Raw genomic sequence first — 16509 nt, 5'->3', positions numbered from 1 at the left:
TGCCGTGTGAGTAATATATCTCGTTACGTTCTTTCAGACTTAGCCTACAAATAAATCGTCGTGAATTATTATTCTCGTGCTGTGAGTATGGGTGCAACATTCTCGTACATCATCTCTCTTTTTATTGTACTCCAGCCTGTCATATGTACTATTCAGCTATGAAGTTCTTATCAAACCCTACATAAAAGTCCTAATTGGGCCTATCCTTTATTAATCATTGTCTATACTGTATATTGCTCCTGAAGACCAAAATGATAGGGCTTAGATATCGGGCGATGGTCGCATGGTTTACGGATAAACTAATGAATTCTGCTTACTTAATCGAGTAAATGATGCCCACGTTGGCTGCAATATTGACCTATAAACAAATAGTATCGATCGTAGTACGATTGCTGAACGACTATTGTCTATATTTATTGAGTAACGTGGCCAGCTATAATAGTGTTTAGAATTACATTGTACCTTGTTCTCTTAGTCTCATAACTTATTTAAATATTAGCCATCGCCAGCATCTTAATTCGAAAATTAAGTAGGCTACATATTCCTTTCCCTTTCCTTAGTTGATTTTGAGGTAATTAAGATTATAATTCTTGAGATTAGCATCAATTCTCAAGTTAGATATCTATTCAGGCTGGTTACTATTCAACTTTATTTCGTTCGTTTTTAAAGGTCGTGTGCTTTAATTAGTACAGTTAAGATTATAATATGGGATTAGAGAGCATTATATCACCACTATTACAGACTTCAAGGTCCAAAAGAAAGGCTATCGTATTCAGTATCCTTTTGTTATGGATTGTAATTATCAATTTATGGATACATAATTATAGACACCAACATGCATTTAAGACGGTTACAGGGTCTATTTACGATACAGTGAATAATTTGTCATTCAATAATAACTTAGATGCCGACAATAAAGAAAATATCTTGGATGATGAAACCATTAAATACTTCATGAAAGCCAACGATATTAAAGATGTGAGATCTATCGATGCGCATTCAACCACTTACGATTTAATGTTGCGAAACCATGGTCTCAACAGCATATTGAAGGACTTGCCATTCAACGAGAGATGTGACTTATACTTCAAGAACTTATTTACCACCGACATGAATTGGTATGTAGATCCAAATAAGAATTTTCAGTTGGAAAACAGATATGAATACAGCTACGACCTGTTTAGGAATAACAAACTTAACGAGGTGAAAGAAGCATATGCTAAAGAGAATGGCATTGACGCTAAATTAGTTGAGGACAGTGCTGTAGAACATCGTGTTAAGTTGAGGTATGACACTTTCTGGAAAAAGACCATGCAAACAGAACAGATGATGACCGACTATATTTCGCATGTTAGAATATTCAACAAATGTTACTTAACATCTGATAATCAAAACGAAGCTTCACAAACAAAGAAATTGGCAGCTGGCCAAAGTAAGATGATTAAGTCTTTGAGCGAAAAAGATTTGATCAAAGATGGAAAGAGAAAATTTAAACCTACGGCGAAAGAATCGTTATTAAACACTGATAGTTTTGAATCGTGCACAGATTTGGAATCCAGAATATACAAATGGCTTTCATTTTCATTCCCCATTTATGAAAGATTCACAGGTGAAATTGTTTTAACCCCACCTGATTTAAGCAAATATGTTTATCATCCCGAAGTTTTTAAACCTACTAATCAAAAAGTTCATGATGCTCGTGGTAAAGCAGGAAAAATCAACTCTAAGTTGACAAACAGCAAAGCATGCTTTTTGCAGAGATTTAAGAACAAAATGAACGGAAAAGGTATCGTGTTATCTATAGGAGATAAGCATGTCAATGATACTGTTAAATTAATTCATTTATTGAGGGCATTGAATAACAAGTTTCCAATCGAAATTGTGTACAATGGTGGTATCTCTGAGGCATCTAAGAGTCGTATTGTCACTGCTGCTAGACAAAGATTCATTGATTTACCTAGTTCATTTAAAAAAATCGCTCATCATTTACCAGACGATTACTTTGATGATTCCGATCATGGGTTACCAAAGCAAGAAGTTTGGTTCGTTAACGTTCAAAACGTTATCCATGATAATTACAAAGAAAAGTTTGATAAATTTGCCAATAAATTCTTAGCAGCTTTGTTCAATTCATTTGAAGAGTATATACTACTCGATGCTGATACCGTATTGCTTCAGACTCCAGAATATTTCTTCAACCTCATGGGTTATAAGAAGAGAGGAGCTTATTTTTATAAAGATAGGACAGCTCCCGAATTCAGGCCACTGGGTGATACTAAATTCTTTGAGAAGATGACTCCATCAATTATTGATCACGCAATGTTTAATATTCCTATTGTTACCAGTCACACGTTAGACTTGAGTTTCTTTGATGGTATGGGACACTTCATGGAAAGTGGGTTGGTCGTCATCGATAGAAACTTACATTTCAACTCCATTTTAATGATGATGCAATTGAACTTCATGAATCCAGTCACTTCAAGAGTTTATGGTGACAAGGAAATATTTTGGTTAGCATTTGCTATTAATGGGGACGAAGGTTTCGAATTTAATAGATACCATGCCGCCGCCATTGGTGTAGAGACTCCTATGGAAGATAGAGTCGGCTTGGAAGGTAAACCATTGAAATCAAAAGAAATATGCTCTGCTCACCCTGGTCATATCAACGGAGAAGACGGTAAGACCTTATTATGGTTCAATTCTGGTTTCCAATTCTGTGGTCAAGCACCCGACGTAGATTATGAAAAAGAATTCAACTTCCATACTCGTGTTAAATTCTTGAAAACTATAGAGGAAATGAAGATTTTCTTCCAGAATCCAATCATTCTTAAACACGCTATTGTTCCTCCCTTCAAAAACAAATTAGAAACATTATGTGAAAATACAGATGGAGAGCCAAAGGAAGCTTGGTTCATGGATAAAGGGTACTGCAATTCCTATTTATGGTGTAGTTATTCCCTTATTGGTGGTCGTACTGGGGACGGTGGTGACAATACGCAGATTGGTAAATTTATCGAATTTGATCAAAAGTCGATAGATTTGTTTTCATACTATGGTGATATTTGGGTTGGCAATGAATAGACTCAACTTTATATGTTTCATCCTTATTTCTTCTAGTTACCTGTTGTACTATAATATATGTAAGCTAATTTTGCAATCGTCCTGACGTCAAGCGCGTTCTGGCTTTCCTAATTTGGAGGATATGATACAAGCGCTATCAAAAGTTGGGGCTAACTCGAATAGGAAATTCTACCCGGATACTTATCAGTATATATATCAAGCAGTATCCCTAACTGAACAGCCCTTTTTATAAGTGAAACCAGATTTCAATTCCACTATAGACACTCATAGAGATTATAGTGACTTATCGAGACTTAGAACCAAGACCGAGTATAATTTATTATAGGAAAAATGACAGCATCGTTTGAACAATTTTTGACGAACGATCCACTCAATACTTATGAAGACTTAGATAAGTATGAAAAAGAATGGAAGCCCAAAGTTGAAAATTACAGAAGACTTTTGGAAGGAGGCATTGTGCCCGAATATAAAATTAAGTTGCCAGGATCCATTGAATCATTGGCGTCACAGGGTTTTAATCCCTTAAAGTATTTGCACCAAGCTAAACTTTTGAGTGATAAAGAGTTTGAAATCACCGATTCCACAGGATCTGCATTAGTAAGCAAAATAGCTCTGGGACAACTCAGTTCAGTGGATGTATTCAATGCGTTTGCTAAGAGAGCGGTAATAGCCCACCAATTCACCAACTGTGCGTTAGAGTTGTTCACCGAGGAAGGGTTGGAAAGGGCTAAATATTTGGATGACTACTTCAAGAAAAATGGCAAAACCATTGGCCCATTACATGGATTGCCTGTATCCTTGAAGGAGCAGATGAGCTATAAGGGGAAAGTTACCCATGGTAGTTATGTTTCGAAAATTACTAATGTCACGGAAGAACATAGTGTTACCACACAAGTTTTAGAAAAATTGGGGGCTGTTTTCTACGTTAGAACAAACCAACCGCAAACATTGATGCATTTAGATTCCAATAACAATTTCATTGGACTTTCTAGGAACCCATACAATTTGGGATTATCCTCGGGTGGGTCTTCTTCAGGTGAAGGTTCGATTGTAGGATTTGGTGGATCTCCATTAGGGGTGGGTACTGACATCGGTGGATCAATTAGAGCACCTGCTGCATATTCTGGGTGTCATGGTTTAAGACCTACTACTCGTAGACTTTCTACTCGTGGTGGTGTTTCGAGTAACTTGGGTCAAGAAAGTGTTCCTTCTGTTTCTGGACCTATGTCGAGATCAATTGATGACATTGATTTGTATATGAAAACTTACATTAATCAGGGTAAGCCTTGGGAACTTGATGCCTGGTGCATCCCATTGCCATGGAAAGAGGTACTAAAGCCAGAACCAAAAGATCTTACTATTGCCGTTATGTATGATGATGGGTTAGTTAAAGTATCCCCTCCTATTCAAAGAGCCATAAAGCAGGTAATTTTGAAGCTTGCAAATGCGGGAGCAAAGATAGTGGAATTCAAGCCAATTAGAACTGTAGAAGCCTATGAAACTATTAATAAATTGTACAATTGTGACGGAAACTCCATGCAAAGAAAATTATTAGGAGATTCAGGCGAACCATTAACTAAATTAACAAAATGGTGCTTGAATTATGGTGATGGTGATAAAGTATATTCTGTACCTGAAAACCGTAAGTTAAATGATATCAGAGATTCTTTAAGACAAGAATACACTACTTATCTTGTGGAAAACAAAATTGATTTTATTTTATGTCCTACCTATAATAATGTGGCACCACAGCCAGAATGTGTGTATAATTGGTCGTACACTTCGTTGTTTAATTTATTGGATTTTCCAACTTTAGCATTCCAAACTGGAATGTTCCAAGATCCAAAGCTTGATACTTGGGATCCAGATCATCAAAACTACAAATATAGAAGTGATTTGGAAAAATTAGAATGTAATAATTATGATCCAGAAATTTTCAAAGGTGCTCCAATTGGTTTGCAACTAGCCGGTAAGAGATATTCTGACGAATCTGTTGTTGCTGCTGGGAAAACAATAATTGAAATTTTGGATGTCGACTTATATAATGTAGAATTATAATTAATATGTTCATGCTTGTATTCATATTTTATATACTTGTTTAATTGCAAATCTATAAGTTGTCATTAATTCTATCGAATATTGTATATGTCTCTAATTATTGCAAAAATTTCAATAATATACAAACTTTTGGAAATATGTCAAAAAAAATCTAAAAAAACCTAAAAAAACCTAAAAAAACCAGATTAAATTAGAACAAGCTTATTTTATGACTTACCATCGGTATTGATAATACTTTACTATAAGAAATGTCTAAGCATATAAATAAGGGACTGCAGCAGTTGTAGCCATAATTATTGTTTTGGCGCACGAATTTTTTGAGAAGGAATATTAAATTGCCATTGAAGACTTGCTGGATTTTACCTTGAATATTCAAAGATTATAGATTGCAATGGCAGGCTTCGATGAGGATGATCTAGCAGACTACGATAACTATTCTGGTGAAGAAGAATTCAATGAGGATAATCTAGATGATCAAGAATACGATAAATTATATGCATGTCTTCCTCAATTGAAAGAAGACATTAAAGACTATAATGATGAGATACTTGAGATAGATTTAAAAGAAGCATTATACTTCAATTATTATGAAATAGAAGAAGCAGTCAAAGAGTTGAAGTCTAAGTATCCTAAAAAGAAGACTAACAGTATGTATATTTTCCAATTGTTTTGTTTGTCAAGTTTCACGTCACTTTGAATAGCATTTTGCAAATGCTATTCGCCTATGCCTCTATTTCTTGAAACAAATGGTATATTGAAGTTTTAACAAAGAGTTCTAGTATCCTAAACAATATTTTCAGACTCAGTAGATGAAGGTGCTCAACAATCAAGTATTGGGAATAAATCAGCTGCAAGTGGTTCAAAATTGGCACAGTTGGCAAAGTCTAGAGCGAATGCAAAACTGTCAACACCGTCTATAAATCAATCCACTGCTAGTTCCAAATTAACCGCTTTGGCTAAAGCTAGAAGTGGGCAGAAAATGAAGGAAGAAAATAATAATGATCAGGCTAATACATCTAATAAATCGCTTCAGATATTGGGTAGATTGCGTTCTTCGACAGCTATGGATAAAGAAAAATCTTCGCCAAAGTTGTCATTACCTAAAATGAGTGGTCTCAAAGGTTTCTCTTCTGGTCGTTTGAATAAATTGCAGCATAATAGAGAACAAACACAACCAGAAATAGCCAAGCCTAAAGAGGTTGAAGAAAGAGATATAGATGAGCCTCTAAAAAAACAACAGGAACCAGAAGTGAGCTCTAATATTGTTTATGATGACTCCATTTTACTAAAGCTTCCAAATACTCCCGTTTCATTATTTTTATTCAATAAAAGAAGGCGAGACGAGGACGCAGAAAATCATTTGTTAGAAAACAGAATCAAAAGAAGACATTATAATGACGAATTATTTCATCCGATTACTAACAATGAAATTGATATAGCTACTACCAAGAAAGTAAAATCCAATTTTGATGAACCTAGTCCAGATGATGAGATTATAAATGCCCAAAAAAATGCATTTGAGAAGAACATGGGAAGTTTAAAAATTTCCGAGGAAAGGAACAATAGTTCATCAACTGTCGATACTATTACAGAAAAACAACCACCAAAGAAGACCCAACCTTTCAAGAAGATTGATCTATCTAAGGAATTATCCACACATACGACTTATTTAAAACCCCATAAGTCATTTGTTGTTATAGGTCATGTTGATGCAGGTAAATCCACATTAATGGGTAGATTACTTTTTGATCTAGGGGTTATTGATGCAAAAACTGTCAACAACTTAGTTAGACAATCAGAGAAAATAGGAAAAGGTTCATTTGCACTTGCTTGGATTATGGATCAAACCAGCGAAGAAAGATCCCGTGGAGTCACTGTTGACATATGTGCCACTAACTTCGAGACTGAGACGTCCAGGTTTACAGCTATTGACGCCCCAGGTCATAAAGACTTTGTACCTCAGATGATAAGTGGTGTCTCCCAGGCAGACTTTGCTTTATTGGTGATTGACTCTATTACGGGAGAATTCGAATCTGGATTTACAATGGATGGGCAGACTAAAGAGCATACGATCCTCGCTAAAAATCTAGGTATTGCGAGACTATGCGTGGTTGTAAATAAAATGGATAAGGAGAATTGGTCTGAAAGAAGATTCGAAGATATTAAGTTCCAAATGACTGAATTTTTGACTGGCTCGGATATTGGGTTTTCAAGTGACCAGATAGATTTCGTACCTATTTCAGGTTTGACGGGCAACAATGTTGTCAAAACTGACACAACTATTAAGGCCTTTGATTGGTATAAGGGTCCAACATTGAGCAACTACTTGGAGAGTATTCGATTGACCGATCAAATAGTTGATGATGATTTGGTATCCAAATTGATTAAGGAGGATTTCAACATGTCTATAAATGATATTTATAACATTTCGAGCTCTGAATTTGGAGTTAGTGGTAAAATTACATCTGGTATGATTCAAGCCGGGGAGACAGTTTCTATTTCTCCGAATCAGGAATATTTACAAATTCAATCGTTATCAATTCATGATAATCCGGTAAACGTGGGTATAAGCGGTGAGATAGTTCTGATGAGTTTCAAGATTAATCAACTTACCAATAAGACTTCTGATGATTTGAACATTGGTGATTTGATTCTGAAAATCGACTCTCCAATAACAGCTGTCAAGACTTTTATTGCTTCGATACATTTATTCAATATGAATAAACCGCTATTAGTTGGAACACCATTCGTTTTATTTAGAAATAATTCGCATATTCCTGCAAGAATTTCGAAAATTCTCGAAATTGAAGGTTCGAAGAAGAAGAAAAAGCACTTGATTTCCAAACAATCCGCAACGGTTGAGATAATTGTACAAGGTGATAGATTATTACCTGTTACAAGATTCGGTGACAATAAGATTTTGGGCAGGGTAGTTATTAGAAGGGAAGGTGTTACTGTAGGAGCAGGTACCATTAGCGATTTTTGAGTTTGGTTAATATGTAAATTCTTATATAGACATGTATTTATTATATTATATATGTAATCAAGATATATAATCTAGAAATAGTAACAATACGCCTAATGTAATACATGTAGATATTATGATACTGGAGCCCTTCTTATTTCTATTCGTAGCCTGGTCCAAGTTTCTGTTTCCCAGCCTAACGTCAATTTCCACCTGTGATTGACTATCCATTAAGTTGTCAATTTGCTCAGATTGAGTTTCTAATTGATACGATAATTCAGCTTGAAGATTTACAATATCCACCATAGAATGATGTAAGTTTTCCACTTGTTTCAATTGGTTAGTTTTCAAATTTAAAAACTCTTGGTTCTCAGAATCTAGTTCTTGAATTTGCTCTTGTGTCAATTGCTGCTCCTGTATTTCTTCATCTTGATTTATATCCCATTGGTCATCGAGCTGTTCAGAATCATTCACGAAATTCATTCCGCTGTTAGATTCATAAAAGTTTAAATCCAAATCCTCTTCCAAGTTTTGAAAATTAAGTAAATTAAGTTGTTTCTCTCTTCCGTATCTTTGTCTTTGTAAAGCTTCAAAGCTTTTATTAACATGATTAGTTAGGTCGTTAAGCGATCTCAATATTTGTGTTCTATGGGAACTTATGGTAGTCTGAAAGAGATCTCTATCGTCCTGTTCGTCACTACCAAATAAACTTCCGATCCAGCCAGTGGAAGACTTAGGAAATGCAGATTGTCTCTTTTGTTCGTACGTTTGTAAAAGCTTTAGTTTTTCATACAATTGTTGAATTTTATATTGCAATTCTTCATCTATTTTGTTCTTATCGTCAATAGTCAATGAATCATTCGCTTGTCCATAACTAGATTCGTCACTAATTGATAAGTAAGGAGATTTTATTTCATTTATAAAAGTCTTCAAATCCGTCAAGAATTTATGAAATTGAATACATTCTTTGATAAATGTGTCTTTAATGATATAACGATCCTCAGAATTATCCTTTCTAGACTGCTTTAAATCATAATCTTCTTTAATGGAATCACCAAATTTATCTTGCACTATACTGACACATTGTTTGAATAGCGGTGTTAGATCAGACATTATTCGGTCACTGGTATTCTAAGAAAGTATGGAACCTTCAACGATGTATTGCTTATAGAAAAATATATGGTGTAGTCAATATGCAGTACATAAGTTATAAAGAAGGCTAAAGCTATACTATAGGATAGACCCAGGCTTTCGAGTGAAATAAATGAACACTTTACGATGAATTTTTAGATTTTGAACTCATTGACGTGAAATATGGTGCGTAGCTACAATATTCTATACCACTATTGGAAACTTACCCCTTATATTGTGGACAAAAAACCGACTAGATATATGCAATATTCTAGTATAATAGCTAGCTAAAAAAAAAAGGCATATCAAAGTTACTACTAACCATTGAGATACTCAACGCATTCTGTAATCTCAACTGCATCCTTATGACCCTTGGAAGTAATGGCTGGAATAGTTTCAGTCTTGTATATTATATTCCACCTTCCAAGGAACTCTTTGCCATTTACGTTTTCGACTCTGTAGTTAAAATCACGCTTCTCTTCTGGCGACGATTGAACGTATTCTACGTATTCTGGGGCCCCAGGCATGATAATGTTATCAGCCGCTATAACGGTACCAGGTGCAATTAAATTCAATGATTCAAGAACCCTGAGATCAGGAACATAAAGACTCTTCTCGTGGTCAATGAAAATGAAGTCTAGCGAAGAGTACGATAATCCTTGTCTCTTGAACGTATCCCTGAAGCCCCCTAAGGTATGAGCGGCATTGCCAACGATAATCTGGACTTTGTGAGATAAGCCTGCCAAATCAATGATCTGCAGAGCGATATTGGCGAAATCTGGATTTGCCTCAAAACTATAATATTTGGTCCCTTGCTCCTTTGGCAATTCATTTGCAAATAAAATTGCGGAATACCCAACGTAACACCCAAGTTCAATCATGACCATAGGTTTAACTTCCTTCATCTTATCGACAATAATCTTTCCTTTGTTCTTTCCTATAGTCATAAATGATGCAGGATAGTTGTCAATTGCCTCTAACACTTTTCCTGGGTTACCTCTTATCGAGGCAAGCTGATCTTCTGGCAAAGAAAGAAGATGATCGAGAAGCTTTTGTTCTTTTCCGCCCGCCTGTGACGATTTATTACCTGATGATGACATACTAAGTACTATTGATATCACAACTGATAATAATTCTATAATATTCATTACGTTTCAAATCTGATGGGGGAAAGGACAGGACTCGGAGTATTTATAGGGAATGCGCGAAGTCGGACCGAGTTTTGTTGCAATTTGAACTATAGTACAGCAAGCTTTCTATACCAGTAATCTTTAAAGCCTAAATACATGTCCGAACGGAGAATAACACATTATTAATGACCACAAGAACCACTTGGGTTTGTTTAAATACGTTAATTCTTGACGAAGAATGCCGCACACAATTGTGGTTCAGCTAGTTGTCCTTTCTGGAAGATACTTCCTCTAAATCACAAATTATCCGCAAGACGAAGTAAACAATAGCGCTCGTATCATGGGTGCATAACAGGAGGCAGATTTCAATTCAGGGGATTGTAGATAGGATATGGCCGTCAATCAAAAATTGTTACAATAATGTCGCAAGAATGACGACATACTTCATTAGATGAGCATCTAAACATCTTATCGTTCTATACGTCTAAATACATTTGGTCAGATAAGGATGTCATCTGAAGAATCAGGAGAAGTAGGAGTTCCAAAGAACGGTAACCAAGATGATGATTCAGGGAGTACACGTGTGTCGGTATCTGATAGACTTGCGAAGCTTCAACGATTGAAACGTAAAAAACAAGAAAGTGAAAAACTTAATAAGCAAGAACTTTTCCAGGACTACAAACAACAGAAACTAAAATCGATTGAATATAAGAAAATAGAGCAGAAGAAGCTTAATGCAGAACTCGAACAGGAGAAACTCGACAGCATAGAAAAAGGTGAAGATTTCGAGAGAAAACAAAATTGGGACTGGACTATCGAAGATTGTGAAAAGTGGGAGAAAAAAACCAAACAAAAGGGAAGGAACCAGAAGTCTGGGTTTCAGAACTTTAATAAAATGGCCGAACAAGCTTATAACAAGGAGCTTCTGAACCTAAAAGTGGATAAAGAGACATACGACCAACAAAAGAATGCGATAAACAAAAATAAGAGTGGTAACCAACTGCAAATGTCGAAAATACTACCAGTCTCCAGTAAACCGAGTGCTGCGGATACCAACCGGTTGGTTCGTAATATCGAAGAAGCGAACAATCGTAGAATGAAACGTAGACGGAACAAAGACGACGAAAATGATGTGAACAGCTACATCAACGACAAGAACAAACAGTTCAACCTTAAATTGAACAGACAATATGATGAATCATAGAATAGGGGTTCAATCAACTAAGGGGGTGGGATTCAATTAATGCTTCATTTGCATGGTGCATAAGGGTTGCGAAAAGTACCATTGATTCATGGCATACAACCTTACGATAAATAGTACACATAATTTTAATTATTTTAAAACGAGTCGTCAACCTACACTCGATTACAAGGATTATAAGGATGACATCAGTTGAAGTCCCGGTATTATCAATGGTAGAACAGCTAGTATATAGTATGTTAATTAGTTACCCGGCCGAATTAGGTTGCTAGGTTTTGTGTAACAACAAAGAATTCTTCAACTTGAAAAACAGATTCAATATGTCAACGGACATTAGATATTGAACTCTTTATTGGTACTTATACTAAGTATAATATAATCAAATTTCATCCTTGTATACGTAAATTAGAACCATATTTACGTTGGTGAGAAGTTCGATTGAAGATTAATCATAATTGGATCTCAGTATTATCATTGATTAAACTCTACTCGGCGCATTCCATCAATTACACAAGAGTACCGATTATATTAAGATGGCGAAGGAAGATATTGAAGAAGAGAGAGAGATTCGTAATGATGCCTCTGAAAATAGCTCTGACGAAGAAGGTGACGATGTTTTAGATTCTTCTGAAGAAGATGACGATGACGATGATGAAGAGGCCATTAAGCGTGTTCGTGAAGGATTTATTGTCGACGATGATGAAGATGAAAGCCAAAAGCGTAAAAGAAGAAAGCATAAGAAGAGAAAGAGAGAAGAACGCACTAATGATGATGAAAATAATGCTTTAGATCAAGATGATTTGGAGTTGTTAATGGAAAATTCAGGTGCGAGACCTCAACCTAGTTCCAATAAACTTAAGCGTCTTAAGAGAGCGTATACCGAAGATACAGAAGGTGCGGAGGAAGAAGAGATAGGAGCCAAATCTGGAAGGGGTGGATTGACCGATATTTTCTCAGATGAAGATAACAATGAAGAAGAACGAGCAGATTTAGGTGAGACTCGTGTTGACGATGATCGTAATATATTAGATGAATTCGAAGATTTTATCGAAGAAGATGAATATTCTGATGAGGACGAAGAACGTCAACGTAAGTTAACTCAGCAACGTGAACGTGCTCAAAAGAAAGGTCCAAGACTTGATACTTCCAAATTATCCAATGTTGACAGAGAAAGTTTACAACAGTTGTTTGAAGTTTTCGGTAATGGTGCAGAGTATGAATGGGCATTAGAGGCACAAGAAATGGAAGATGAGGGTAATGGTGAAAACTTAGAACCTACTTCATTGGACGAAGTTTTCGAACACGCAGAATTAAAAGAACGTATGTTAACAGAAGAAGACAACTTGATTCGTATTGTGGATATTCCTGAAAGATTCCAAAAGTACCGTGCCAATTTAAACTATATTGATTTGGAAGGAGAAGAGTTAAAAAGTGAGCAAGGCTGGGTGGCCAATATATTGTTCATGGAGAAGCAGGGCTCATTTAGTGGATTTTTGGAAGAACCCTTTAAAGAAGCAGTTTCTAAGGTAGTCGAATTCATTTCAAAAGATGTTTATGAAGTTCCATTTATATGGACTCACCGTCGTGATTTCTTATTGTATTCAGAAGAAATAAAAAATGAGGACGGAAGCGTCACTAATTCAGTTCATAAATTGTTATTTGAAGATGACTTATGGCGTATTTTCCAATTGGATATTGAATATCACTCGCTTTACGAAAAAAGAGTAAATATAGAAAAATTGATAGAATCTTTGAATTTGGACGATGACCTAGTTAAAGATGTCAAATCATTGGAAACGATGGTTGCAATTCAAGATTTACAAGACTATATTAATTTTACTTATTCCACTGAAATACGAAAATTATACGACGACAAAGAAACCGAAGGAATTGACGCTAATATAACCAAGAAACATTCTAAATATGCTATTTTTGAGAGAATAAAATCTAATGTCTTATACGATGCGGTGAATGCTTTTGGTATCAGCGCAAAAGAATTTGGTGAAAACGTTCAAGACCAAAGTTCCAAAAAGTTTGAGGTCCCTTACAGAATTCACGCCACTGATGATCATATTGAATCCCCCGAAGACTTGATTGAAAGACTTTGTGAAGATGACGAAGTTTTATTCAAAGATCCAAAGAATGCTCTTAATGCAGTCAGAAAGACCTTTGCAGAAGAAATTTTCCACAATCCTAAAATTAGACATGAAGTAAGAACCACGTTTAAAGATTTTGCTTCCATAAGAGTGGCGGTCACAGAGAAGGGGAAAGCCATAGACAACCACAGTCCTTATGCGGATATTAAATATGCCATCAATAGATCTCCTGCTGATTTGGTACGTAATCCTGATGTTTTACTTAGAATGCTAGAAGCAGAAGCTGCTGGTTTGGTCGTCGTGAAGGTGGAAACAAAAGATTATGACAGTTGGTTCCAGTGTATTTTCAACTGTTTAAAGTCTGATGGATCTTCAGAGATTTTTGAAAAATGGAATAAAGAAAGAGAGTTTGTATTAAACATGGCTTTCAAAAGATTAACATCTATGGTGTCTATGAATACTAAGGAAGACTTACGTCGTGAATGTGAACGTTTGATTGCAAGTGAAGTCCGTCGTAGGTTCTTAGCGAGAATTGATCAAGCTCCATTTACTCCATTTGGGTTTGATAAAGGTACGAAACCAAATGTGTTAGCGTTATCTTTCGGTAAAGGTGATTTTGACAGTGCTGTCATTGGTGCATTTTTAAGAGAAAGTGGTAAGGTTGATGAATTTTTTAAATCCGAAGATAATCCTATTAGGGATCGCGAGAGTGAAGACAAGTTTAGCGGGCAATTGAAAGAATTCTTCGACAAAAACCTTCGTAATCAAAAACCGGATGTTATAGTTGTTTCAGGCTATAATGCAATCTCAAAGAAGCTTTTTGATTCCGTTAAGTCTTTCGTTGAGACTAATAATGTTACTGCTAATACAGAAGAATTAACAGACGTCCAAAATCCACCATTAATACAAGTGATTTGGGGACAATCAGAAACTGCAACTTTATTTCAAAACTCCGAAAGGGCAAGAATTGAATTTTCAGATAAGCCTACTTTGGCTAAATATTGTGTAGGGTTAGCACGCTATGTGCAAAGTCCACTATTAGAATACCTTTCATTAGGTGAAGGTATTTTATCGTTGACCTTTTTTGAACATCAAAAGTTGATTTCAACTGATTTAGTTATGGAAGCTATTGAATCGGCATACGTGGATATCATTAATATGGTTGGTGTCGAAATTAACGAAGCAATTCGTGATCCATATATTGCACAACTTTTACCTTATGTTGCAGGGTTGGGACCTCGTAAAGCTTCTGGTTTATTGAGAAATATCAATTCGAAATTAGGATCTACATTGGCTAATAGAAGTGATTTGATTGAAAATGAACTTTCAACTGCTAATATCTTTATTAACTGCTCATCATTTTTGAATATTCCTTATGATGAAGGTTTGTCTATGAGAGACTCATCAGTAGAATTATTGGATGCTACAAGAATTCATCCGGAAGATTATGACTTAGCTCGTAAGATGGCTGCCGATGCACTTGATCTAGATGAAGAAGACATGGCACATGTGGAAGAGCAGGGTGGTATTATTTATCAGTTGATGCAAGATGGTGTAAATAAAGTTGATGATTTGAATTTAACTGCATATGGTAAAGAATTAGAGAGCAAATTTGGTAAAAAGAAATACGCCACTTTACAAAGTATCAAGGAAGAACTTGTTAATAATTTTGAAGAAATCAGAAGGTCGTTCCATATTTTGGAAAGCCATGAAGTTTTCCACATGTTAACAGGCGAAACAACTGAATCTTTTACTAGAAATACGATTGTACCTGTGACAGTTAATAAGGTCGGTCAGAACTTCAGAGATTTCGAAAACTCGAAGATTAAATTTGCAAAGGTAACAACTTCTTCTTTTATCCAGGGTAATATTGAAGAGGCAAGTATTCCTCAAGGCATTGACCTTGCGCAAGGCCAGGTAGTACAGGCCGTTGTTTTGGATGCTTATTATGATTCTTTCACTGCATCATTTAGTTTACTCGAAGCAGATATTCAAAAGGGGGCTGCTCCTAAATTTCATAAAGATCCCCTTAAATGGAATTTCGAAGCAGAGCAAGCAGACAAGCAAAAAGAAATGGCAAAGGAAAGAGCACAACTTGCGAAAACAAGGAACATTCAACATCCGTTATTTCACAACTTTAGCTATAAGCAAGCTGAAGAATTTTTAGCTCCTCAAGCAGTAGGGGATTGTGTACTTCGCCCATCTTCAAAGGGACCAAATTACTTAACAGTCACTTGGAAAGTGTCTAACAATTTATTTCAACATCTTAGTATACAAGAAAATACTCAAGGTATGGGTAAGGAATATATTGTAGAGCATAAAAAATACGCCGACTTGGATCAATTAATCTTTCAACATGTTCAGGCTATTGCCAAACATGTGGATGAAATGTGCCGTCATCCAAAATTCCGCGAAGGTACTATGTCTGAGGTCAATGAATGGTTGGAATCGTACACTAAAGCTAATCCAAAGAATAGTGCTTACGTTTTTTGCTTTGATCATAAAGCACCCGGTTGGTTTTTATTATTATTTAAAGTTAACGTTAACACGCCTATAACCACATGGCACGTTAAAACAGAATGTGACGGTTACAGATTAAAAGGATTCTCATATCCAAGTATGCTTCGTTTATGTAATGGTTTTAAACAAACCTTCAAGAGTTATGTAAAAGGTATTGCGGATAGATCGAGATCGACCAAACCTGCTCCTGTCAACAACCAAGCTCAAGCAAGTACATACGGTGGATATGGTTATTGAATAACTATCAGGTTTCTCTTACAAGGAACAATAAAAAATTGTAATGAATTTATCATTTGTATTTTAATTTAAATTATTTTTAGTAATATT

General features: G+C 35.6%; 7 protein-coding genes across 7 annotated transcripts; 5 read left to right on the top strand and 2 right to left on the bottom strand. All coding sequences in view use genetic code 12, as the record gives it.

Annotated features, from left to right (window-relative positions):
• Window positions 1–705: 705 nt before the first annotated feature.
• On the top strand, window positions 706–3081 carry DEHA2C03476g (DEHA2C03476p; the record flags this gene model as incomplete). Its single annotated transcript, XM_457834.1, has 1 exon — window positions 706–3081. One exon carries the CDS (start codon window positions 706–708, stop codon window positions 3079–3081), a length of 2376 nt encoding a protein of 791 aa, XP_457834.2.
• A 330-nt stretch (window positions 3082–3411) lies between these two features.
• Window positions 3412–5139, top strand: DEHA2C03454g (DEHA2C03454p; the record flags this gene model as incomplete). Its single annotated transcript, XM_457833.1, has 1 exon — window positions 3412–5139. One exon carries the CDS (start codon window positions 3412–3414, stop codon window positions 5137–5139), a length of 1728 nt encoding a protein of 575 aa, XP_457833.2.
• Window positions 5140–5530: 391 nt separating this feature from the next.
• On the top strand, window positions 5531–8125 carry DEHA2C03432g (DEHA2C03432p; the record flags this gene model as incomplete). The annotated part of the gene is made up of 2 exons (XM_457832.1): window positions 5531–5786; window positions 6579–8125. The coding sequence occupies 2 exons, from the start codon at window positions 5531–5533 to the stop codon at window positions 8123–8125; spliced, it is 1803 nt and encodes a 600-aa protein (XP_457832.2).
• A 57-nt stretch (window positions 8126–8182) lies between these two features.
• DEHA2C03410g (DEHA2C03410p) lies at window positions 8183–9217 on the bottom strand (the record flags this gene model as incomplete). Its single annotated transcript, XM_457831.1, has 1 exon — window positions 8183–9217. One exon carries the CDS (start codon window positions 9215–9217, stop codon window positions 8183–8185), a length of 1035 nt encoding a protein of 344 aa, XP_457831.2.
• Window positions 9218–9552: 335 nt separating this feature from the next.
• Window positions 9553–10383, bottom strand: DEHA2C03388g (DEHA2C03388p; the record flags this gene model as incomplete). The annotated part of the gene is made up of 1 exon (XM_457830.1): window positions 9553–10383. The coding sequence occupies one exon, from the start codon at window positions 10381–10383 to the stop codon at window positions 9553–9555; it is 831 nt and encodes a 276-aa protein (XP_457830.2).
• Window positions 10384–10873: 490 nt separating this feature from the next.
• On the top strand, window positions 10874–11569 carry DEHA2C03366g (DEHA2C03366p; the record flags this gene model as incomplete). The annotated part of the gene is made up of 1 exon (XM_457829.1): window positions 10874–11569. The coding sequence occupies one exon, from the start codon at window positions 10874–10876 to the stop codon at window positions 11567–11569; it is 696 nt and encodes a 231-aa protein (XP_457829.2).
• Window positions 11570–12099: 530 nt separating this feature from the next.
• On the top strand, window positions 12100–16419 carry DEHA2C03344g (DEHA2C03344p; the record flags this gene model as incomplete). Its single annotated transcript, XM_457828.1, has 1 exon — window positions 12100–16419. The coding sequence occupies one exon, from the start codon at window positions 12100–12102 to the stop codon at window positions 16417–16419; it is 4320 nt and encodes a 1439-aa protein (XP_457828.1).
• Between the last annotated feature and the right edge of the window lie 90 nt (window positions 16420–16509).

This window comes from Debaryomyces hansenii, assembly GCF_000006445.2.
Source record: "Debaryomyces hansenii CBS767 chromosome C complete sequence".
Lineage (NCBI taxonomy): Eukaryota > Fungi > Ascomycota > Pichiomycetes > Serinales > Debaryomycetaceae > Debaryomyces > Debaryomyces hansenii.
This window is presented reverse-complemented; position numbering and strand designations above follow the sequence as displayed.